This window comes from Thamnophis elegans, chromosome 1 (genome assembly GCF_009769535.1).
Source record: "Thamnophis elegans isolate rThaEle1 chromosome 1, rThaEle1.pri, whole genome shotgun sequence".
Classification (NCBI taxonomy): Eukaryota; Metazoa; Chordata; class Lepidosauria; order Squamata; family Colubridae; genus Thamnophis; species Thamnophis elegans.
Window position 1 is genome coordinate 122486512 of NC_045541.1, and position 26678 is coordinate 122513189.

At 35.0% G+C, this 26678-nt stretch overlaps 1 protein-coding gene across 2 annotated transcripts in view; it reads left to right on the plus strand.

Moving 5' to 3' along the window:
- DPH6 (diphthamine biosynthesis 6) overlaps positions 1 to 26678 on the plus strand; it is a 213762-nt gene that overhangs the window by 175223 nt on the left and 11861 nt on the right. For both annotated transcript variants that reach the window (XM_032230016.1, XM_032230024.1), the window contains one exon: positions 1352 to 1757. In XM_032230016.1, coding sequence (XP_032085907.1) covers positions 1352 to 1757 — 406 coding nt within the window. The remainder of the gene's footprint in view (positions 1 to 1351; positions 1758 to 26678) is intronic.

A 26678-nucleotide genomic window follows, 5' to 3' on the forward strand; every position in this document is an offset into this window, starting at 1 on the left:
ATCCCCAAGACTGCCCCCATCCATACAGGCAAACACCAGAATATCAACTGACAGCAAGCAGTACTAATGATGTTACCTAGTTAGAGTAATGAAACATCTGCAAGAAAACAAGCAAGCTCAGAGACCACCAAGAACCTCTTATTTTAATCTTAAACTCCTTTATTAGTTCTAGAGCAGTTAGGAAATGAAAAAGAAGCATACTATATGAATAGCAAACCTCTCTGGGAGGAAGAACTGGAATAAGCATCAGTTATCAAGAGCCAGTGAAATCAAAGTGATTTTGGAACAAGAAAAGTCCCACCACAACTGGCTGAATCAACACCCTGGGAAGATAAACACAAAGGAATTTCTGCTGTGGTGATGTAGGAAACAGGAAATAGTTTTTATGTCCCTGTGCTACTATTCTGTGAAGAGGCTAAGTTATACCACCAGCGTATTGCATAAATTCTATTCTGCAACCCCAAATTTACAACCTTGGGTCAATAATAAGTGTTCCCAGATGACTGCAATCACTTTTTTCTATAAATTCTATATTTTCAAGGAAAGTCATGGGCTTAGAAAAAAGCAGCCTTAGTTAGGATGAAGATTGGCTTCCTACAAAGGTTAATAATATAGTTCTGTATGTATGTTTTTTGCGTTTCTGAGATTTTTTATTTGCTCTTTTGTTATAATGAATAACATGAGACCATTTCTTGTATTGGCTAGATGGTTGTATCCAATCTGGTTTACAAAATGATCCTCTCTGATTTGCACTTCTAGCCATCATAAGCTTTCTGTTTATGAACTCTCTAACAATGTAACAGAAAGATATATCATTATTTAATATAATCCACATTAAATTAGTGTCTATTGTGTTTCCCCAAAAATAAGACAGGGTCTTATTTTCTTTTGACCCCTGAAATAAGTATTTGACCTTATTTTTGGGGAGATCTTATTATTTTTGAGGTGCAGGTGGCAGTGAGCGTGGTCACCTCATGGCTACTGTATTGCAATATTTTGAGGGAGGACTTATTTTAGTGCATGTGCTCAAAAGCCTGATTGGGCTTATTATCCGGAGAGGTCCTATTTTCAGGGAAACAGGATAAAAATAATTCTGAATTATTTTCTTCTTATGAAATACATTTTTGTCTCTTTCTCTTTTTTATCTTATTTTGTTCAGCTATAATAAAATGTTATTTCATGTGTTTTTGTTTGATCTATACTATGAAATGCACAGCTTGCCAGTCCTTATATGTTAAATCTTTATATTTTTTCCCTCTATGTATGTGTTTATATGTGCATGTACATATACTGTGTATACACCTTTAAACAATGATATTTTCTAATGTTTGTGTGGTCTGTTTATTTCCAGACAAAAGAGGAAGATATAAATAATGACATGCCTTCAATACATGGAGAACTAGTTGTGGCTGTGGTACCTTTTCTTCCAAGAGCTGCTTCTATTGAGTGGCATGTCATTGCAGTAGTAGATGAACAACAACAGAGGCAGAAACTTACACAGATGAGGTCATTGGAAAACTGCCAAATTAGATGTGAAGCTATGCAGTCCTATCCAACATGTGCTACTGCTGTTACTATATCTTTAACTCTGACTTCATCATCATCTTCTACAATCAATTTAGATGAAATCCTGCATGGTATGGTGGAAATGTTTAAGCAAGTTGTGGAGAAGATGTCAAAATACGGTGACATAACTCCATTAAGTTTTAGAATATTTTTCCGAACAAATATTGTCAAAAGGGAAGCACTGAAAACAGGTAAGTCTTTCACATATATATTTTAAGTACCCTGGGAAAATGTCATATAATGAAGTGGTTTTGTCTTTGTTTTGTGTTATTTATTTATTTATTTATTTATTTATTTATTTATTTATTATTATTATTATTATTATTATTATTATTATTATTTCAAATTCTTCAAATAGCACATTTGACAACAGGTTTTTTTTAGATGTTGCTCAAATATAGTGTTTCAAACATTAAGACTGCAGCCCTGTCCAGGTTATTTTATGAGCTCTCTCAATATCTGCTTTCCTATCAGTGTTACTGAAAAAATGTTAGCATCCTGCTGACATTTTCTGGATAGGTATATCTTGGGGAAAAGATTTTGCATGTACAATAATATTGTATTATCCCATGAGCCAGTATCCTTATGCAACAAGGTTCTTGTTCAGTGGAATCTAAACCATGTATATATCTATGATTGCATCATTTGCATTGAATATGGTTCAAATGATTTGCTGGGGACAGAGCTTAATGGGAGTAATATGTTACCACTATTGGTTTTATAGTATTTAAATAAGGTTTATGTAACTTTAAATTGTGATTAATAATATAGATACTTCTGTAATATCTTTAGGTGTTATAATTCATTTTACCTATGCAATAATTAGACATCAAACTGCACTCATTCCAAGCATTTGTCTTCAACAAAGAGGATTCAGCACAAGTATTAATGTATTGTTTCATTTGCGCACATGCAACATCTCATTGAACCAAAACTGATTTTTATGGATTTGTGTGGAAAATAAAAAGATAAAAATAATAGCAGTATGATACACATATTAATTTTGAAATTATTATAACTTCTGGTGGGTCAAATAGCCTACTATATCAGTAGAATTTGTGTAAGTTAAGCAGCGTTTTCCAACTTGGCCTTCTTCCAGATGTGTGTACTTAAATTCTTAGTTTTCCCAGCTAGTCTGGCCATTGCTGATCATTTTGGAAGTTGAAATCCGTATAATTGGAAAGCACCCATGCTGATGTAGACAGAATCTTTTAAAATTCTCAGTATTTCAGAATACGATATATATTCGCTCACATAACACTATCCTCCGCGAGCTGCGCTGGCTACCTGTTGATCTCCAGGTGCGCTTCAAGGTGCTACTTACCATCCATAAAGCCCTCCATGGTAGTGGATCTGAGTACTTGAGAGACCGCCTTCTGCCGATTACCTCCCTTCAACCCATCAGATTGCACAGATTAGGCCTCCTCCGAATTCCATCCGCCAGTCAGTGCCGACTGGCGACTACGCAGAGGAGAGCCTTCTCAGTAGCAGCTCCGACCCTTTGGAACGATCTCCCCGTGGAGATTCGTACCCTCACCACCGTCCAGACCTTCCGCATAGCCCTTAAGATCTGGCTATCCCGTCAGGCCTGGGGATAAGATCCTAATCCGCCCCACCCGAATGTTGAATGAATGTTGTGTTTTACTGTTTTATTTTATTTTATTCACATATTTTATGTTTTGTCTTGCACTCCTTCCTACGAATTGTAAGCCGCCCTGAGTCCCCTCAGGGAAAAGGGCGGCCTATAAATGACAAATAAAACTAAAAAAACTAAAACTATATCCAATACCATAAATAGTATGCTTTTGTCCAGAATGCAGCTTTGGAACTAAATTACTCTATGACTGCAGACTTGGCAAATGCAGAATATACGTATGTAATTTAGCAAAAACCTACTAATTTATTTTTGAATATAGGCTGGAAACCAGTATCGCTGTGGGAAACCCCTTGTACCCAGGTTCTGTGCAGAATTTTTTTTTTTGCAATTTTCAGTGTCTTGTCTTTCAAATCTCTATAGAGCATTATGACTCTGTGGATATAGCTCAGGCACTGATAATTCCCAAATGTGCAAACATGAAAAAGAGATAGATGTAAAGCTCAACTATCCATATTAATTAACTGACATAAATGTTACCCCTCAAAGATTGTACCGTCCTATTTTTATATCTAACCTGCAGCATTATTCAGGGGAAATTCAAGTTGACGTTGCTTAATAGATTTAAAATATAAAAACAGGATGGAATAAACTTGTGACATGAAATGAACACAGCTAGTGCATGAAAGAAGGAATTAAGATATAACCTGACAGGCCATTATTTGTTGCACAATAGTTTGTTTTAAAAAACAAATAGAATATGCTTTTAGACTAAATTGTTTGTTCTCTTCTTCAGAGTCTTTGAAAGGGTTTAGAAAAATTCTTTAATTTTATTTAATTTGTGTTTACAATAACTTTGGTCCAGTAATTTTATATATCCCAATCTTAGAAGCAGAAAATTTGGAGGAATATTTATATTCAGCATTGTCACTTAAAGCCCACATAATTCTGTATCAGCCACCAGAATAATTTTTATTGCAGGGGTAGAAACTTGTTAAATAAACAAAGATACAAATAACACAGAGGGCCTTCTGCCAATTTTGCTTGGTTTACCAATCCATGATTGTTCCAGCAGAGTGATTAACTTTTTTCAAAAGTGAATTTGCATGGTTTGCTGGAAGGGAACATTAGAGAAGGTTTTTGTAGAAATTCTGCCTTCACTTGTGTGCCTATGGTGTTGGTGCCAAATAAAAACTTGTTTGTTTAGGCATTTAATAGTTTGATACCACATTTATACATAATCTGTTCTACTGTTCCGTTGTTTATTTTTTATAAGTGCACTTTATAATTCTATTGTGTTAGTCTTTTGTGATTAGCACAGAGAGTGATTTAAAAGAAACAAAAATGTGTTTAACAGCTGGTCAAATGTTATATCAGCCAAAGTCATTCATGGTAAAACAGGAAAATCCATATCAATTGTTCAATATGTGATTGGTAGTCTCAGAACATCTTAAGAACATAACTAGCAGAACTTTAGATGTTTGGTGTTGATCAGAAACAATTCCTGATTTTGCTGTCATAATTTAACAATGACAGCAAAATCTTATAAATCTTCTTGAGCCACTATATTACCTGACTTTAGCTGGTTAATAAATAAGAACATTCAAGTACCTCAACATATTTGATTAGAATTATAGCACCTGACTCGATCTCATAGATAGAGCAAGAAACATGGGGCAAGTGATACTAATATTTATAAGCAAAACATTTTTTTCTTAAATAGAGAGATAACATTTCAAATCATATTTACAGCATATTTAGTTTATCCATTGAAACTTTCCTCATGGTCAAATATCTTCATTTATTAAAAGGTCTGTAGTTTGCATTAGATTTATTTTAATGTAGTAATGAACAAATAAAGAAATATACAGTATCTTTATTTGTCCTTTGAACCAAATTTACCCTTGCAGAAGTTGATTGAATTCCAGCAGTCCAATCACTTCACTGCATGTAGGGGCTAATAGACAATTAGCTAAGTAGATACGGAAGTTATTGAGAATGGAAGAAAAAAGAAATTCTGTTGCAAATCTCAAATAGTTGCTAATTAAAACCATGAATTTTCCCTTTTTTGTCAAAAAGAATTTCATAGTTTATTGAGCCAAAAATTAATAAATCAGAACAGCCCATTGCAGCTCATAAACACAACATCTAAAATTATGGATTCTCTCTGTGCTGCAACAGATTACATTTTAGCTAATGTTACTGATGTCAGAAAGGTAAAGATTTGTGCTCAAACAGGAGAAAGATAGCTTTCTGTCAGCCAAAGATGAAATATAAAATTGTATTAAAGCAAGTATGATCCTAATGGTGAACTTCTGTGTAACAATTTCACCTACCAAATGAGGGCATTATAGGCTTTGTGTTGAAAGCACAGGGTATGGTAAATTCTTGAGGATTAGATTAAGCTGACATATATATACACTTCATACGATATTTTAATGCTTCTAGAAGGCTTTAGCATAAATTATGACTATTTATTTCCATATTCTCATTTACATATAAATCAAATGATTTCCCTATGCCAACCAGGCAAATTAGGTTATTTCTCAGCATGTGTACCTTCTCGCTATTAAGACTTTAGGAAGCCTTGTTCATACTCATTATACAAAAATATAGAAAGATATAAATTACTAATCCTATTCTTTGTAGAGAAATCAGCAGAATAGAAGGCAATGTGATGAAATACTTGCTTAATCTCTGGTGTAGTTTGTAACTCTGAACTGCTGTGAAATCTTCTATGGCACAAACTGTCTTTGAAGGAACATTGCAAAGAGTTTCACAAACTGAAGCAGAAAACTTTAATCCTATCCATAGAGGGAATGTCATGTAATAAAAACATGACTAGATTCACAACTGAGGATGGCTGCAGAAGTATTCCATGATTAAAAGAGAGCAACGAGCAAAGATTCAACGTTTGCCATCTCAACTGAATGAATAGATAGACACTGTTTCAGTGCAGTGTGGGTGATTATGTTTAGTCAACAACCAAGACTGTGATCCAATTCACATTTCACTCCAATTCTTAACTGCGCGTAAAAACAATATCTGAACTAAGTAGACAGAGTTCTACTAAAATAACCTCTGAAGGATCTTTCAACTCAAGGATTCTGATTGTTTAAATTTTCCAGTTTGTTTGATACATTTGGAACATTTCATAATGGGTAGACAATTTTAAAAACACCGCCTTGATACGTTCTAAGAAGTCTTATTACTTATAATTTTTGTTGATTTATAATTTCCAAATTGAAATAATACTTTCACACATTTTTTTTAAATCCCAAGTGGTCCAAACTCTTTTTATTGACATAAAGTGAAATAACTCTCTTTAGCCTACATGAGTGGGTAGTAAGCAAGGATTTTAATTATTGATAAAAAATTCTTATTCAAGACCTTTGGAATGTTGTCACTCTTGCTGTTTATCAGTTTCCTTGCTTTATCCCTTCCACACCAAAGTATGGCATGAGATTTTATTTTCACTATAACATTATTTGCATAAGGATTTCCATCAAAACTGGAGATAGCTCAGCAGATCTTTCACCAAAGGATAAAAAGGGAGGGGGGCTGAAATCAGCTTTGACATGTATCAGCAAGCAAGGCTACTATACCTTCATATGCTAATATGGAAATGGCATAGAACTTTCCCAAAGTTCTGGTTTGAAAATCATACCATGCAATCTTTTATGTGACATGTGTTTAATCCCCTTAAGTCTTCTGAAAAATATTAGCAATACTAATGACTCTCTTGCAAATCAATGGTTCCTTTTCCTCTTTTTCAATTAAAATCAATAGTAGTGCTTATTCAACATCCAGATTAGTCAGAGCTAATAGAAGAGAACCAGGTGAACTGCAAAACATAGGTCTCAAGATCACTCCAATACTTGGAATATTTGAGAGAAATTGTAGTCCATGTAGTCCATTTTTCTAATCAGGGAAAGTATTGAGAAGAAAGTATATGCCTTGATCATCAACTATGAGCCCCAATCAGTCAGTTAGCTCGGCAAAAGATGGTAACATCTCTTGGACCTTTGACGTTTTATTCACTGGAAATCTAATAAACAGAGTGTTCTACAAGTCTGACTCTATTTTGTTGCATGATTGCTTTATTCATACTTTAGTTGCTATTGTTACATTCATGAATATGATATATTGCAGTGTAGTTTGCATATAATGGAATCATAGTCAAGTGTTTCTTAAGTGCGGGGCGTGGCCTGTTGCCGAGGAGGGCTCCACCGAGCTCCTCAGAGATCTGGTCTGTATATCTAAATAAGATCATAGATAGCACCCCTTTTTGGCTAAGAAAGGGGCAGGGAGGGTAGCTCCGTAGACTAGGGTCTATTCGTAAGCCACAGCCTTTTTCTTTTTTTGGCTGTGGAAGAGATTAGATCCAGCCGAAGCGGAGCTTTTATCTCCGGCCAGTTCTTCTCAGCTGCCTTTTTTTTTTTTTTGGCAGCCCCAGACAGGCTAGCCCCCCCCAGGACAAAACAAAGTTTTTTTCAAGCTAGATTTGATACGGGAGGGTACCACCCCTGTGAGATTTATGCTTTTATTACTATCTTAAATACCAGCACCATTCGTCTTAAAGACTTCTTTGTTTAAATAGACTTCAAAATGGCGATTTCTCTCCGTGGATGATTACTGGATGTACTTAGCCGGGCTTATCTTCCTGCAGACCGCTCCTTAACAAAATAAACTCTTTTTCTTTGGAAATAGAGGGGAGCGAAGCGCTGCTTACTTGTTTATTTATTATGGCACCCAGATCAAAGAAGCGTCTTGCTACAAATGTGTCTAAAGAATTTAAAGAATCTTTTTTGGAAATACAGCCTTTGTCTCCTACGCCCTCTACTGGAGAAGTTTTAACACAGGAATATCTCTTTAAAAAGTGTTTCTTAAGTGTGTCCTTTTTAAATAAAGTATGCTTGTGTTATTAGAATTGGAAAATAACAGATTTTTCAAAAGTGAATGGACTAAAAATTCTTGTGTGTGTGTGTGTGTAGTATGTGTGTGTGTGTGTGTGTGTGTGTATTCACGAAATATTTTTATACATCTGAACTGTTAGTTTTTGAATTTAAGATAAATTTAAAATAACTTTATGATTCTCTATTCTTGCTTTATTAATTGATTTTTCAATTGGCTAAATCCCCATGCAGTAATTTTAATAATGAGGGCTAGTTTTGTATTTAGATTTAATTTTTTAAAATCATGAAATTATTTAATTTACTAAGCATAATCCAACGAAAAACTCTTGTTTTATCTTATTCTATTTTTTCATGAAAACCTTATCTCAAATTAAATTTTGTAAATTGGTTTTCTTAAAGTATTGACTTTCTTCTTAAGAGCTATGCAAAAGCCCCCACTCTGCCTGTAAAACACTCTAAATTTGTGGTCTTTGTGGAATACACAATATTAATGCATCTGATTGCAAGTGTAGTACTGAATTATTAACATAATTGGGAGGGGTTTTTCATGATTGTTGATGGAATGTGAATTTCCCTAATTATAGTCTGCTGGGAATCTGTTTTGACACGATGCCTATTATTCTATGACTAACTTCCAAAGCAAACATTTAGAAAATGTATTTTTCTCTTCCAGAATCATGTACAAACAACTATTATTATTATCGTTATAGGACAATATTAACAACACTATTGTTAGTGTAGAAAGCATGAGTGGCTTTTCCAAATGCTGAAGAGACATAGTCTATAAGATGACCTATCTTAGATATGTGTAGGCAGCTGAGCCTTCATGCTGATAGCAGTGCATCAATATCTTAAGCAACCAAATTTAAAACAGTCAAAAACAGAGTCCAAGCCAATTCAAGAGTCAAGTATTAACATTTCATTGCTACCCATTTGCCTGATATGGAAGCAATGTACAAATGATCCCGCTTGCAATATTATTTTAGAAATCACCATTGCAATATCTCAGGTTGCGAGAAAGTACCTTTTCTTTTATAATTCTCCCAATTATTCATTTTCATTCTCGAATATTTCCTAATTATCAAAACCAATCATCAAATTGTTCTAATCATCATACCATTTTTCTGTTATCTAATATTATCTAGTCATCAAAAGTTCATTTTTTCTATCTCATGCAAAAGGTCTGTAAGAGTTTCCTGGTCAGCAATAAATGTAGCTATATGTCTTTTCTCTAATCAAAGAAGTCAAACTCTACAAATTCCATCATCTTCACCAACCATTCTTCCATTGGTAGTGCTGACCCTTTCCACTTTCAAGCATATAATAATCTCACTATAGTTATATATAAAAACAAAGTTCTATGACTTTTTCCAGATGTTTATCCATTAGTCTTTGATTTCAATTGTACATTACAGTAGTATTCTGAATTAGTTTATGTATTTGTCCCCAACAACTGGCTTTTTAAAATATCCACCAAACATGAAAAATGTTCCTTCTTGTTCATATTTCCAGCATAAATTTGAAGGATATACTTATTAGAGAGTTTCTCTGATGTCATTCATATTCTATAGTTTGTTCACCTTTTGATTCTGTTAAGTACTTGTTTAGAACAATATTTAGATTTTATTCTTTTTTATTTATTTATTTCTTATTTTCATAGTCAAACTTTTTTCCTCTGTGTCAATTTTTTTTCAGTATTTCTTTTAGTCACCATTTCTGCACAGTTAATACTGTGTAAAATTTGACATGATAAGACGTTCTACTTTGGCGGCACAAGAGCTTCCTTTATTCAAAAGATCATTCAACCATCACAATTTTATAATATGTAATCACTGAAGTAGAGGAGCTGCTCCTGGAGACCAGCCTTCCGTTAGATGTAAATAAAATGTAAAAGCTTTTCTCAGATCATGCCGGTTAAATATTAACATCATCTGATTCATGAGTGATGTATAGTATCTACAGGAAATCAATCTATTATAAAGCAGTCCTTCACTTGCATCCTTCATACACAGCTCTGCAATGTGTGCATATGCGCCTTCCAGTCTAATATTGGAATTATGTCACATAGGGCTTTACATTCATCCACTGTAATGACAGGGAAAGACAAGGATCATGAAATCAATGCATAGAAATGATCTTGTTGGATTGGGCTTTTTGAAACAGATTTGGTAACCTTTAATTTAAATAAATAATATAATTTTATTCATGATGATAAAAGGAATCGTACAGAAGAGGTAAGCAATTTTTAAAAAGCAATTTTAAAAAGTAAATTAGTTTAATAAGAGTGTCTTTAAGAAACATATCCCAGTAGAGTTGAACAGTTGTACCTATCAAAAAGGCTACGTGTTTTGTTTATTTGATATTAATTGCATCCACTTCATTAATTTTTCATAAGGCCTGCAGGGCAACTCGATTGTTGTTGCTTAACTCAATTTTAAAAGTACACTTTGTAGACAGTATGTTGCAAAAATCAAATAATGGCCGATCTCTATAACAAATGAAATCTTCACAGTTTAATTTTTTTTTAAAGTTTTGGATACTTCTCTCAATGCCCCTTAGATATCTCAAATGTGCATAATTGGTCTCATAAGGGTGAGATGTGTTAAATTTCTCCCAGCAAGTTTTGCAATGGTTCTGAAACTATTTAACTTTCCTTTTGTACGATTTTACCTGTTTCATTACCTTTGCTCTTAAACTGAGCTTCCCTTCCACTGCTTAATAGCCTGTAGAAATGGGATATGAGAATGCAGTGAAATGTAGAACGCAAAAGGAAATGTGGGTGATGAAATGAGACAATCTGTATCAAATGGCAACCAATTGTTCATTTTAAAATTACATGTTATAGTTATAATGCTCTACTGCTATGTTTTAATTGCTCACATTAGCTGAGGACAGATTTAAGAAAATTCCACAGAACAAATTTGCCATACAGCTTCACAAATGTCATCCTCCCTTTACTGTATATTGGTAATATATTGTATAACGAAGCTCACAAGGGGTAATTGCTTTTCCAAATGAATCATTTTCCAAAACCATTTGCTTGCCAAGCATTTCAGTCACCCAGCTTCACAGAAATCTTGGTGCTACTTTTAGCAGAAGTGGTTCCATCCTACTGCTACACAGTATACTTAGAGAATCCGGATTGGCAGGATTCTGCATTAAGCATGAGAAATAAGAAATACTTACGGAGAAGCACTAATAATGTTCAACATGTGACAAAGAAAATAAAATGAAAGAAGAGTTTGGAGTGATCTAATGTATAACATCCACTCCCTTGCACCATTATGTGTGAACAGTTGGAAGAAGAAAAATATTCACATAAATTCAAGGGGTTATTAAGTCCTCATATCTACAAAAGAGTATGGAAAAAAGAAACTAGAGAGATAAAATACTCAGAGATGCATGCAGAATTTTGATATGAAATAAATGCTACAAGTTATGCTAGCAGTTCTCTTCTTTTCTGTATTACTTGAACTATATACATTTAAGAACGATCCTTTTGGTTAGGCCATGTGTGTTTTGCCTAGTAAAGTTCAATCTTTGAAATGATGAACGTAATGGAATTGAGAATTAGTCTAGCAAATCTGGCAATGCTGGAACTGACAATGTCAAATAATAAAAGGATTGTTTTACTTTTTGCTCGATATGTTCGGCCATTTATAACATAACCCATTTTGCTTTTCATTTACAGTAGGTTAGGGTGAAGAATAGAAAATATTTATCATAACTGAAAAAATCCAGTTCATCTGTGTTAGGAAAATCAGAAACTACCATAAACTGCCTTAGACCAAAATTTCCATTCCTGTAAGCTGCAGTTCCCCTACAAATGCTGAAGATTCAATGAATACAGTCCCCCCCTCAATCTTCGTGAAAACTAGTGTCACAAATTTGCATTAATTTGAGATAGGAAGTACAAAAACACTATAGAATCAGCTACTATAAAAAAGTACATTTGTGAAGAACCAAGGGAGAAAAGTTTATCCCCACTCATCATTATTCCATTCACTGTGGCCTGTGATATTCCAAAAAAAAAACCACTCCCCACATTAAATGCATTCATTGTTCACAATCTATTATCTCACACATAATAAGATATAGCAAGGACAGATTATTTTGATCAGAACAAACAACCTAGTAATTTATCTGTATCTTGAACAAAACTACAATGAATTTTCTGATATAGCTAGGTTTAATGTCTGACATGGGAAGATCCACTTAACTGTTTTAAAGTCTCAGTATATCTTGTCAAAGGATAATATGTAAAAAATATGGTCACCTTAAGACAGGGCTATTACACTCAATTTCATTGAGGGCCACATCAGGGATGTTTTTGACCTCAAGGGGCATGGCCACGGTGGGTGTGGCCAGCTCAGCGTCACTAATGTCTGGAGCGCCTCTGGTGGCCCGAGCACTCTGCCAGAGAAAACAGGCTCCTGAGCTCCATTTTTGGCTGCGATGGTTTCCTGCAACAAGGCTGTGTGCAACCTTTGCCATTTTTGCTGGAAAAGGCACCATGGGCCAGTCCTTTGCAGTTCCATGCGGCCCCACGAGCCAGATAAAAGCACCTCATGGGCCAGATCTGGGCCCTGGGCCTTGAGTTTGACACATACCTTAAGACGTAAATATTTTAAGTGAAAATTATTGTTCTTTAAATTAAAATTAACATTGCATTGAATGAATATATGTTAGATAGAAAGTGTCTTTTTTTTTTTTGAGCTTCAATGCATCTGTGAACCACTGCAGGAGATGCAATGTTGGGTACTCTCTTGTTACTATATGATCATTCTTTATATAGATAGTCCTTGACTTACAGCAGTTTATTTAGGGATTGTTCAAAGTCACAGCATCACTGAAAAAAGTGACTCATGACTGTTTTTCATACTTACAACCATTGCTACTTTTCCATGTTCACATGATCAAAAATCTTACGTTTGGCAACTGACTCATATTTATGACCATTGCTGTGTCCCAAGGTCATGTGATCCCCTTTTGTAACCCTTTGACAAGCAAAATCAATGGGGAACCCAGATTCTCTCAACAACTGTGCTACTAACTTAACAATTGCAGTGATTCACGTAATAACTGTGGCAATAAATGTCGAAAAATGGGACAAAATTCATGTAATAAATGCCTCACTTAACAACAAATATGCTCTCCTGGGAAGCTTATTTTAGCTACTTGAACAACCTTTAAAATTATGTTTTAGTCCCCTAAGCAATATCCTATATGCCTGAAGTATATTTAGATTTAACAGTGTGAAAGTTTTGTATATCCTTAGGTCATTCTGAAATGTTGTAGATCTTTGTGTGTGGCTGGATTACATGAACTGAACCATAGTCACTGTTGAATAATAAACATACTTTATCTGATCTTTAAAAAAGACTAAACATGTTACTGGGTTACACTTGGATGGGAGATTATAGCTCTGTAGGCCAGATTGGAAAGGAAAATTAAAATTCTGGCACTAACAGATTACTTCCAAATGGTTGCCAAGAAAATCATATGAATGCAAACTTCATTCAATAGCAATAGCAGTAGACTTATATACCGCTTCATAGGCCTTTCAGGCCTCTCTAAGCGGTTTACAGAGAGTCAGCATATTGCCCCCAACAATCTGGGTCCTCATTTTACCCACCTCGGAAGGATGGAAGGCTGAGTCAACCCTGAGCCGGTGAGATTTGAACCGCTGACCTGCTGATCTAGCAGTAGCCTGCAGTGCTGCATTTAACCACTGCGCCACCTTGGCTCAAGGGAAATGTTACTTTTAATGTGCAGCAGGGCAACTATTGGAAACCTCACCTGTGAATTACAACTATTCAGAATAATAATTGAGGCATATTATTTATCAGAATAGACATTAATGTTTATTATTTTGTTTTAATTAACCTGGGCAGAGACTTACTTGTGTCCAAAATTTTCTTACTTTTCCACATCACATTACAGCATAACTATTTGCATTTTATACACAGAATAAATATTTAAATTTATACTGCGTGTAAGGAAACCAACTCTGTGAAAAATGTTACATTACTTTCATAGAGTCATTTTTTCTAGACTTAAAGAGATCAGCCATGCAGCTTTTTCCCCCATAGGCCAATTAACTATTTTGACTGTTTTACGTTCTACTTACAAAATTCCATGAAGAATAAAATTGTATTAGGGACTAATTGGCTGCCAGATGGTATTATTATAACTGAAGCAGTGTCTGTAATAATGAAACAGTGTTCTGCAATGTGATTTTAACTATTTCAGGCAACAGGTGATGATAATAACATTGTTTTAATGCGTGTGTGTGTGTATATGTGTGTGTGTGTGTGTGTGTATATGTGTGTGTGTATGTATGTATGTATGTATGTATGTATGTATATATGTGTATATATATATATATATATATATATATATATATATATATATATATATATATATATATATATATATATAAAGTCACAACCCCTGGTATGCCCAAATATGGGAGGAAGGTCACACTTCCACTCTCTGTCTTCGGCTCGTCACAAGAGACCATCCAGACAGAAACCCAATATTTTTTTTACTGTTGCCTTTTTGTTACATTTGTTATTTATTCTCCCTTTATTTATTTATCAGCATAAATATAACATACATACATACATACATACATACATACATACATACATACATATATATATATATATATATATATATATATATATATATATATATTCCTTTAAACATATAAAATCTTTAAAAGCAAGGTGGTTGCATTCAAGGACTGCAAATTTTTAATGCCTTGATTGGTAAATGAAACCTTTAATCAAAGTTTGACTTAACCATATAACTGTATATATAAGTTCAAAGGTTCTATGGCTGCAAATTATTACCAAAAAAAGACTTGTATCTTAACAAGGAGGAAGAGTCTTTTTCCAATTAAGGTAAAAATTCTAAAATCTTCCATTATTCACTTTTCTGTGATTTTATCTAGTTATCAATCTGACAGAAATGTTGCTCCGTTAACACTGTAATTCCATAAGTCAAACTTTTCATATCACAATATTCCATTGTGCAAAGATGCTTATGATGGTAAAACGAAATAATAATATCACATAAATGACATCTACTTGTGAGTAATCCTGTTAGAACCGGATTCTAGTAAGCCTGCAACTTTATCTGCATGTTCCATGCTTAATCAGTGAATAGCATTAAAATCAATAGAAATACTTCATAGCGTACAGAAACTCAAAGGAACATCTCTGAGAGGTGGCTGTCCAGATTCTTCCTGAAGGCATTACTCACTTTTTTTGTTTGTTTGCTAATTCATACCTTTGATGAATGGCTGTTATCAGCAAACCTAACCTTCAACCAGAATGGACATTGCAGTAATTTAAGGCCATTAGTACCTTATAATCAGTTGTGGGCTCCAAATTTTTTAACAACAGATTCACTGCCCTAATGACTGGCAGGGTGGCCATGGTGGGGGGGGAGGTCATGTGACTAAGTGGACGTGGCAACTCTATCCACTTTTCAATAAAGTGAATAAAGACAAATATTTCACTATCTTCAAGTCACCTGATGTTTTGACCCATTCTTCATGATTTCTCTAAAGTTAGACGCTCCTTCAAGCCTTTGGCAAGGTTCACTTCATCTGGCTTGTGGACTTTTTTGAACACATTCAAGCTCAGGAGGTACCATCTTTTTGTGGTACTTGCTAAGAGTAGAGAGGGGAAAGTGTGCTTGAAAGAGAGAGAGAGATTGCTTAGTCTTCAATTGCAGTTTTCATATACAAAATTAATGCTATTGTGTACTATTCCTAAAAAGCCTTCTTTTTATAACAAAATGTACAATTTTATTTTTTAAATATTTTTTGCTTTCTTTGACTCTTCTTGGAATTACAAGAAAAATATGTAGCAAATTATTTCAGAAATACGACATAAATTTAAGAGATGGCAAGCAAATATAGGCCAAAATGTAGAAAATATCTTGACTAATGAGAATCTCTGCATACAAATGCCTGTGCTGTGAATCTGTATTGTAAGTGAAAGAGATAGATAGTAGAAAGGGGTTGCAGTCTAATAAATTTAGTGTATAGGTTCTATTCAGCCCATAAACTCATTATTCATACAGGAAGCAAGTGTTTAATGATTAAGACCCCAAGGGTTTACCTGATAGAATAATCTGCATTTCTAAGGAAAATGTAAGAAGCAAAACTAGAACACACTGCTTTTTATTTTTTACAAAACAATATCCTCAATTTCCCTATCCATTGGCTTTCTCAGTTGGATATATGTATTGTGCAGTCTTAATCTAATAATGGCTAATTATGCAGTTGTTTATCAGCTCGTTTGAAACATTCTGAAATTCAGTCTAGCTCAGCAAATTGCTTGTGCTTAAGGCATTTCTACATTCAGAAATTATAATATCCCCAGAAGGTAAAGAATTAATAATGAAAATCCCCTCTTGTAAAAGATTATCATTGCGGAGCAAATGGAGCACATCCTTTTGCTGGTGCATTTAATAATACCCCTCCATGAATTTCTACAAAAAGATTGCATAAAGATAGTAGTTTTCATTTACATGTTAGGTGGTACATTTAATAACGCAGGACAATCTCTTTCCATGCTTGTTGTTCCTATTACAAACATTCAATATGTAAAAATACATATTACACAAACATGAAATATACAGACATATGGAAAGCACACAGTGGGTGCCATTGATAGGTCAACATTAGCACCTCTTCCAACAAATGCTGATCTGTAGGTGGCCAAAAATGTCTGTATTTTTCCTCCCGGATCTTACAATTAAAGAAAAATGGTTTTGGTTAAATTGGAGTAACCAAGGTCAGTCTGTCTATCTGTGTCTGTCTCTCTGTCTGTCTGTCTGTCTACACACACACACACACACACACACACACACACATATACTAATATTCTATACTAGTCTCCCTTTATTTATTTATCAGCACAAAATACACACACACACACACACACACACACACATATATATATATGTATATATGTATATATATATATGTATGTATGTGTATGTATGTATGTATGTATGTATATATATATATATATATATATATATATATATATATATATATATATATATATATATATATATATATATATATTATTAGACCCTTGTTTAAAAATATTCTTTTTAAACAGTACAATTATCTAATAGAAATACTTGTAGTTCAGGTTTTAGATTTGGCAATGGTTTGCTCTACAAGCTTGTTTCAATTTAGTTTCTGAGTGTTTCATTACCAGACTAGGTAACATCATCAGCAGGATTTTTTTGTCCTGTTCCTCTTTAGCTTATAAATGTCTTATGTGCCAGGGTGGTCAGTTGGTCGTGTGATTGGTTGTTCATTTGGAGATATATTTAAATTCTGAGCAGCTGATTGGTTGTCTTGTTGTTTAATCTGGTTTCTTATGTATTCATATGCTGGATCTATATCAATATGCTTATTAATTGCTCCTTTGGTGGAATACCAGGCTTCAATAAATTCACATGTGTGGTGGGTATTAGCATGGCCAATGATTTTTGTTCCTTCCCAATCGAACTGATGCTGTCTATTATCAATGAGGTTTGAGATCGGGGATTTTTGGTTGTATTGTTTAACTGCTAGTTGATGTTCTTGAACCCTTGTTTTCAATTGCCTTCCTGCTTGTCCCACCTAGAACTGGTTACAATTATCTCTCCAGCAACCTGCTGTGTCCTTGACTTCTCATTAAAATCCAAGATTTGGTATATGAAGTCACACCTTCTACTATTTTTCTCCTTTAATGGGATGTCTGCACACACAGTGAAGCTGCGGAATAATGAAAAGTTGAGTCGGAACACCAGCAATAAGAATTCTTTTATATCTCCAACTATGTGAGTCCCTTGGACTGCAAGGTGATCAAACTGGTCAGTCCTAGAGGAGATCAACCCTGAGTGCTCTTTAGAAGGTCAGATCCTGAAGATGAAACTCAAGTTCTTTGGCCACCTAATGAGAAGGAAGGACCAACTGGAGAAGAGCCTAATGCTAGGAAAGATTGAGGGCAAAAGAAAACGGAGACGACAAAGAGTGACGTGGCTGGATGGAGTCACTGAAGCAGTAGGCGTGAGCTTAAATGGACTCCAGAGGATGGTAGAGGATAGGAAGGCCTGGAGGAACATTGTCCATGGGGTCGTGATGGGTCGGACACGACTTCACAACTAACAACAACAATATCTCCCATAATAAAATAAGCTAAAAATCAAGAAAAATTAAAGGAGCTTTTTAAATACTGTATATAAAATATAAAAATTATTTTGTATTCATTTATTTCTTTTGGGATTGGAAGCAAAAAAATAATAACTTTGGAAAGTTATTCTTGATGATACAAGGCAAGCTTCAGCATAAATCTACCACCAAGAATGTGACTTAATATGCTTTTTTACTATAACAATCCCCAACCAGGTGTTCTCCAGATGTATTGGTATAGAGATGTTTTTGATTACCAGGTGTCCTCTATCATTCAAAGTCAGCATCACTATGATAGACATGTTAGGCATCTGGAGGGCCTGAAGAAGCAGCTGTATTAGACCCTTGTTTCTCAGATATAAATAGAATGGTGTACCATTTTTTATTGGAACATAAAAATGTTTTATTGGAATATATTTGCACCCCTTAGTTTAGTTTCAAAGAAATCTGTTCTTTTACTGTTATTTAGCCTCTCTCTTCTTGACTGTGTGAACCTGATTCTTAACAGATAATTAATGGAGGCTATGTGGCCTTTCCTAAATGATGGGGCAGATCATGTGGGGGCATAAATTTAACACCTTTCTATGGGTTCTTCAAAGAAACTTATTTTTTAAAGATTTCACTGCAACTGCAAGGCAGCTCAAAATATCTTATTTTCACATAAAGATACACAGAACAATAACCTTGGTGTCTTGTAAAGAGTTAGTCAATTGCAGGTGGATTGCATTCTGCATGTCTATGGAGATTCTCACTCACCCAGGTCTTGTTGTCCTAAAGGTGTTTTTTCAAGAAGCAACTGGACTTTCTGGTTTTTCTTTGAAGACATTTCGCTTCTAAAGATGTTGAAGATGCCTCTTAGATAATAAGTTGAACATCTTCAAAGAAAAACCAGAAAGTCCAGTTGCCTCTTGAAAAAGCACCTTTGGCATTGCATTCTGCATTTATAACATTGGAGTTACAGTACTAATCATAAGGAACATTTTATTTGATTGCATACGTACATGCTCTTCTTGCAAGTGGCTCTGGGACCTCAGAGTTTCACTATGGGCATAATTTGTATTGAGTACAGGATGACTTGTATAGGATTTGACTAAGAGGCAATTCCAATATGCTTTGGTGGAGCTTGCTCAAGGCCTTGTACGATTGCTACCAACCTTTTTATTCTTGTTGACTAGAGTATCCTTCCATGCTACATTATGAGCTGTCTGAAATATGAATACCTTTTTGTTTATAATATATACTTAGAGAAGTAATGAATGTGAACTGAACACCATTTGGAAGACCCATCCAGAGTGTGCAAATGAAGCAAAAGCCATTTATAATGCCTTCAGAACTTCTAGCCTGAATTATAGTTTTAGTAATCAGTAGCTACCCAGCTCCTCTGTCATTTTGGGGTTAATATACTGCATGGAAGAGACTTATAGCACAAATTTTATAAGCCTGCAATAAAACTATAACAACTGTTGTATTAAATTATTTAAGTTGTAAACCATTGTAAAAAGGAGAGAAAGTTTTATTGACTTGGCGGCAGAAAAAATTATTATGATGAAGTGTAAAATGTATTGTTGCTGATTACTGGAGCATTTTCTACTGGTTTAGCATATTATAAATCTTTAGCTTACCTTCAGAATAAAACATTTGATGAGAAGGGCCTTTAAATAAAATGCTGGTCCTTGTTAAGAATGAACCTAGAATACAATTTTAATTTGCAAACAAATCTTCAATATTCGATGGGCAAAAAAAAAAAAAACACCTGTCTTAGAGACCAAGGTAAAGGCAGATACTGAAAGTGTGAAGGATCAATAGATTTAAAACTTGAAGATTTCCCAAGAGAGAAATGGAATATAGGAAAATAAATAACCGAACATTGTATTTTCAATAACAAGTGCACTACTTTAATATTTTGCTATATAGTCTGTAGTGCAGGAAAGCAATAATTTGAAATCAGGATACAGAGTTCAAAACTCTTTGAAATTCAGCTCTTACTTAAATTAGTTACTGAACTTTAAATAAGACATTAACAGAGAGGTTTGTTTTTCACAAAGTCAGTTTAAACATTACATTTTATAATCATATGGTTTTCTTCATCTCTGTCTCCAATTCTTGAACATAGCAAGCCAAAATGAACATATTTGGGAAATGTTTAAATTGATTTGGTTTGATAATTATTTTAAATTATACTTAGCATTTATATAACATACTTATAGGTTTAATCCAAATTGTATATGTGATCTCAGGTTAGACACCTGTAGGATGGATCAGGAGAATTTTCTCTTAATTGTATTTGCAAATGTCAAGTAATTTCCTTGTTATATTAATTTCCAGAAAATAATTATTTTTTCCCTTCTCATAGCTACAGTGTTGAAAGCTGATATCACTAAGGTCTAGGAATTACTAGCAGCTTTGAGGCACCCCAAATGAGGTTTTAATTAACTTACAAATTAGCCTTTGTTTTAATTGGTCCGGTGAATTTCACGATCGTCCTAGAAAAGATTTTAGAACCTGCACTACATTTCTGCCATCCTTGATTTATTCTTGAAGGAAGCATAATTTTCTCATGATATTCATTGACAAATTAGTGCCTATGCCTTAAAATATTAGTGATTATCATAGACTGAGGTAAAAAAAAAATAAAGCTTTTGCTTCATTTTGAAACTGGTATCTCTTATTGGATGCTTTATTTCCCTTCAGCAATGTTGCCAGGTTATTAAAGCTTGATTCTCTGATCATTGGGTCATGGTTGGTGTTGTTTCCTCCTGAAATAGGTACTAGAATAAATCAAAATATTGTTCTGCTGTGACTTGCATCTTGGCCCTTCTATTTATGGTGAAAGCTTCCTTGCCAAGGTAAAGGTCAGCTCTTCATCACTTGCCTGCATGCTTCCCAAAAGTGATTAGAATGTCATATTAGCTTCCATTCTCAGCATCTTTTGTTTCATAAATCCAGTATTGACTAGAGCCAACATTCACTTTTAGCCTTTGCCAGAAATGTGGTTGAAAGCTTCAGGAATCTGAACTGCTGTTTCCCACGGTGAACAAAAAGCTGATAGTATCGTGCTAAATAGTTATTGATTCTTCTGCGAGATGTGTCACAGATGCCAAACCATGAAATACGAGCAGAAATAACCTGAGAAGGGAGACAACCACTGGCATTTCCAGACAGAGCAAGAGAAATGCCTAGCAAAACTCTGGAGGGCCGTTTCAGTCAATATCAGCTGTAATGGTTAGCTGGGTCAGTAATCTGACTCAACATTAAGCAGGTCCCTCCATTTCTTTGTTTAATCATTTGCCCTAATCTGTCTCACAAGTATTACTACATTGCTTGCTTGACTGCCACTTACTCTCCTCCTCTGCTAAAGAAACATTAAAAAAAGTGTTCCCAGGAGATTTAGATTTGGATGTTTATCACTGATGGAGTCCTATAGTCCACAGATTTTAAATTTGATGTTCTACACACATTGCACCTTCATGTAGTCCCTGGAAACATACAAAGATGTGGCTTAAGAAATCAATATTAATTCCCTGGACACTTTGAAGGCCATATAGCTCTTGGCTAACTTGTGCTGCTTTTTTTTTTCATTCCAGGTATATTCTGCCAAAAACAAGTGCTTATTTAATTAAGAAGCATCTGATTTCTTCCACAATCTTTGCCAGATGTTGACGTAGCTGTATTAGAAGATGTGTCTTCTACCTAGTAGTCTTCTATTTGACCCATAAACATATTTGCTGAGCATATTTGGATGATGTAGTTTATCATGCATTTACTTTTTATTATTTCTACATTGTTTAGGAATTGTGTACAGTATATATATATATATATTAGATTTTTACAACCCCTGGTAAGCCCCAATTATGGGAGGAAACTAATTGCTTCCATCATCTGTCAATCGGCTCGTCACAAGAGTCCATCACGACAGAAACCAATATTTTTTACTGTTGCCTTTGTTATATTTGTGTTTGTTTTTTTTATTTGTGCTGATAAATAAATAAAGGGAGACTAGTATAGTAAGGTTATGGCTAGCTGATGAGAGCTAAATAGCTTGAAATAGATCTATACTAGTCTCCCTTTATTTATTTATCAGCACAAATTTATATATATAAATAAATCTATATATATATATATATATATATATATATATATATATATATATATATATATATATATATATATATATATATATATATATATATATATAGTCATGTGTACCATCTCTCATGAATGACTGGAATGAAACTTCTCCCATTTTTTTTTCTTTTTACATAAGTCACCATTTACAGCAAAAACAATTTCTAATAATCGCCAAACCAGTTGTGGGATTAAACCAGTGACCTAAGAATCAGTTGCTATGTATTCCACAAACAAAACCAAGAGCCATCTCTTGACCCTTTTCCATTTTGATTAAAATGTTCTGAGACGTCAACCCTAGATCAACAGAAATCATCCAGGATAAACAAACTGTATACTTGTGCCCAGTGTGGTGAATGCTGCTTTTGTCACCGAATGTGGTTTAAAGTCATGGTGAAGAAGGATGCATCTAATGTTATTCCCAATGTATAATCAGTCCATTTTCCATCCTGCATGCGAAATCATTTCTTTTTTTCCAACAATTTGCACCACTATTTAATCAGTTTTACCATATTCCAATAGCTTTCCCACCATCTTCTTTATCATTCACAGTGTAATTCTAGAGACTTGAGTGAGATCAAATATATATTGGAGTAGTGTCTTCAAATGGGCTTTGATATGAAACTTTATAAAAATACCATTTGCTTGAAGAATTAATAGACTGGGATTACAAATTTGTAAAAGGGAATTTATTGCTTCCACTATTAATATCCTAAGAAAAATATTTCTGAAGTTAATATTTGCTTTAGCTAAATCTCATATTATGTGTCAGAGAATTTTTTTTTACTTTGGAGAAAACATTTTTTTTTTCATAATGCAGAAATGGTACAAAATTGTTCCCCGTGTATCTTGGAATCTTTTTAACTAGCACTCATCTCAAATGATACCCTTTATGTATTTAAACAAACCCAAAGCCCTGCAACAAATGTCATCTGCAGTTGCCCTCAATGGCCTGGAGCCAAAAATTCTGTTTTTCCTTCTGAAAATGGGTCACATATAAGAAGAATGAGACAATAATCTGAGCATTTATATTGTGTTTTCTTGAGTGTTCAAAGTACTTTGCATACATTATCTTGAATGTTCAGAGTACTTTGCATATATTATCTCAGTAATCATCCAAACCACTCTGGAAAATAGACCAATATTATTATGCTGTAATGCACTTGGGACAATGAAGTAGACAGAGTAGCTTGTTTAAGACCAGTTGGTTAGTTTATTATTGAACTGAATATGAACCCTGAATTTCAGTGCAGGTTTTAGACATACACTATAACAATTTCCACGTGTTGGGCAAGGATTGCTTTCCTACATGTGCTTTACTTTTTTATATATTCACATATTTGAGAAAAGTATTTTAAATTATTTGAATTTTTAAAAAGTTTTCATGCATTTTTTCACATTTTTCATATTTTATTGTATTGACACTGTAAAAATGTATATCAGCAGGCAGGAGCATTGGGGTAATTTTGATTGAGGCTATCAGGGTTGAGCCTGGTTAGCACCTACCTAAAGAAGAGAAGCCACCAAAGAATTCCAGACTTATAGGTCAGGAGAGTTTTTATCAATATTGGCAACTTTAAGCTTCAAGCACAGCTTCAAGCACAAACTTACATTAAGTTACATTAGAAAGTGTCTTACAAGTGGTCCCTTGCACTTACAGCCATTGCAGCATTCGCACTGTCACATGATCAAAATTTGAGCGCTTGGCAACTGGCATGTATTTACGACGGTTGTAGGGTCCCAGAGTCATGTGATCACCATTTGCAACCTTCCCAAATGCTTTGCCTCCAATTACCTCCACTCGACCAATTAGATCCCATAGATTAGGCCTCCTCCGAGTTCCATCTGCCGGTCAATGTCGACTGGCAACCACGCGGAGGAGAGCCTTCTCGGTGGCGGCTCCGACCCTATGGAACGATCTCCCCATGGAGATTCGTACCCTCACCACCCTCCAGACCTTCCGCACAGCCCTTAAAACCTGGCTGTCCCGTCAGCCTGGGGTTAAAGACCGTAACCCATCCGAATTGTATGAATGTTGTGCTTTTAATGATGTACTGTCTTATGTGTTAATCTGTTTGTTTTCCCTTCCTTCCGAATTGTAAGCTGCCCTGAGTCCCCCCAGGGAAAAGGGCGGCATATAAATAAACTACTCAATACTCAATACTCAATTTGCAACAAGCAAAGTCAATGGTGGAAGCCTGATTTCCTTAGCAGCTGCATGATTCACTTAACTGCAGTGATTTACTTTACAACCGTGGCAAAAAAAGATCCTAGAGTCAGGCACAATTCATTTAATGCTTACCTTACTTAGCAATGGAAATTCTGGTCCAAATTCTGGTCGTAAGTCAAGGACTAGATGTGCACTATGATAATTTCCATGTACAGGTAGTCCTCAACTTATGACCACAATCGAGCCTAAAATTTACAGTAAGCAAGGTGCAGTATAGGTGGTACCTTGTTCAATAGTAGTAACTGAGAGACAGATCTTGGAATCCTAGTGGACAACCATTTAAATATGAGCCAGCAGTGTGCAGCAGCTGCCAAAAAAGCCAACACAGTTCTAGGCTGCATAGACAGAGGGATAGAATCAAGATCACATGAAGTGTTAATACCACTTTATAATGCCTTGGTAAGGCCACACTTGAAATACTGCATTCAGTTTTGGTTGCCACGAGGTAAAAAAGACTTTAGAAAGAGTGCAGAGAAGAGCAACAAGATGATTAGGGGACTGGAGGTTAAAACATATGAAGAACAGTTGCAGGAACTGGGTATGTCTAGTTTAATGAAAAGAAGGATTGGGGGAGACATGATAGCAGTGTTCCAGTATCTCAGGGGTTGCCACAAAGAAGAGGGAGTCAAACTATTCTCCAAAGCACCTGAGGGCAGAACAAGAAGCAATGGGTGGAAACTAATCAAGGAGAGAAGCAACTTAGAACTAAGGAGAAATTTCCTGACAGTTAGAACAATTTATCAGTGGAACACCTTGCCTCCAGAAGTTGTGAAAGCCCCAACACTGGAAGTCTTTAAGAAGATGTTGAATAGCCATCTGTCTGAAATGGTATAGGGTTTCTTGCCTAGGTAGGGGGTTGGACTAGAAGACCTCCAAGGTCCCTTCCAACTCTGCTATTATATTGTATTATTTTTGTTGTTAAGTGAAACATTTGTTAACTGAGTTTTGCCTTATTTTATGACCTTTCTTGCCACAGGTGTTAAGTGAATCATTGCAGTTGATAAATTAGTAACCTAGTTGTTAAGTGAATCTGGCTTCCCCATTGACTTTGTTTGTCAGAAGGTCACAAAAGGTGATCATGTGACCTTGGGATATAGGAACTGTCATAAATATGAATCTCGGGCCAAGCATCTGAATTTTGATCACATGACTGTGTGAATGCTGCAAAAGTCATAACTGAAAAACAGTCATAAGCCACTAAATGAAACATTGAAAGTTGAGCACTACCTGTATTAGGTAAGGATTTTTTCCCCCAGTATTAGCAATAGCACTTAGATTTATATACCGCTTCACAGTGCTTTACAGCCTTCTCTAAGCGGTTTACAGTCAGTATATTGCCCCCAACAATCTTGGTCCTCATTAAATTTAGAACGTAATGTTGTTGGTCAAATAACATGAAGATAGCAATACATAATTAAAAATAACCCAGTTCATACAATTGTGAAATGAACAAAGCATTAATTAAAACAACTAAAAAGGTGTTCTGCTCAATTGGATCCAAACATCTGGAAGAAAAATCATCACTTGCTAAAGGAAAGCAGAAGTGGACCCTGTCGTCGTCATCATCATTTCAGCCATTGTCCAGCCACTGCAGGATGAATGCCTCTTCAGCATGTTTCCAACCAATACGGTCCCCATATATATGGGGAGGAGGAGTGTTATTGGCATGCTGTGCTATAGCCTTAAGTTATTCTTGTTAACACAGTCTCTGTTAAAGTGGGCTGCTTGTATATAGCTACCTGTATGCTAGGAATTTTCAGCTTTGAAACTACCTGGCCAAGAGTATAATGAAACCTAGCAAATGTTAAATTTATTACTTGTTTTAAAACCATCCTGGGATATTATATCATCTAATAGGCACTGTTACAGCAGAGACCATGTGTATCCGTTAAAGGACATATTTGCTTCAGCATGTCTCATGGCAGCTACTTCGGGGGGCGAGGGTGGAGGAAGAAAGTGAATACTGATTTAGGAGGGGCACCAGATTGATGGCCTTACCTTGGAATAAAAACAGTGATTTATAGGGGGCAGAAAAGG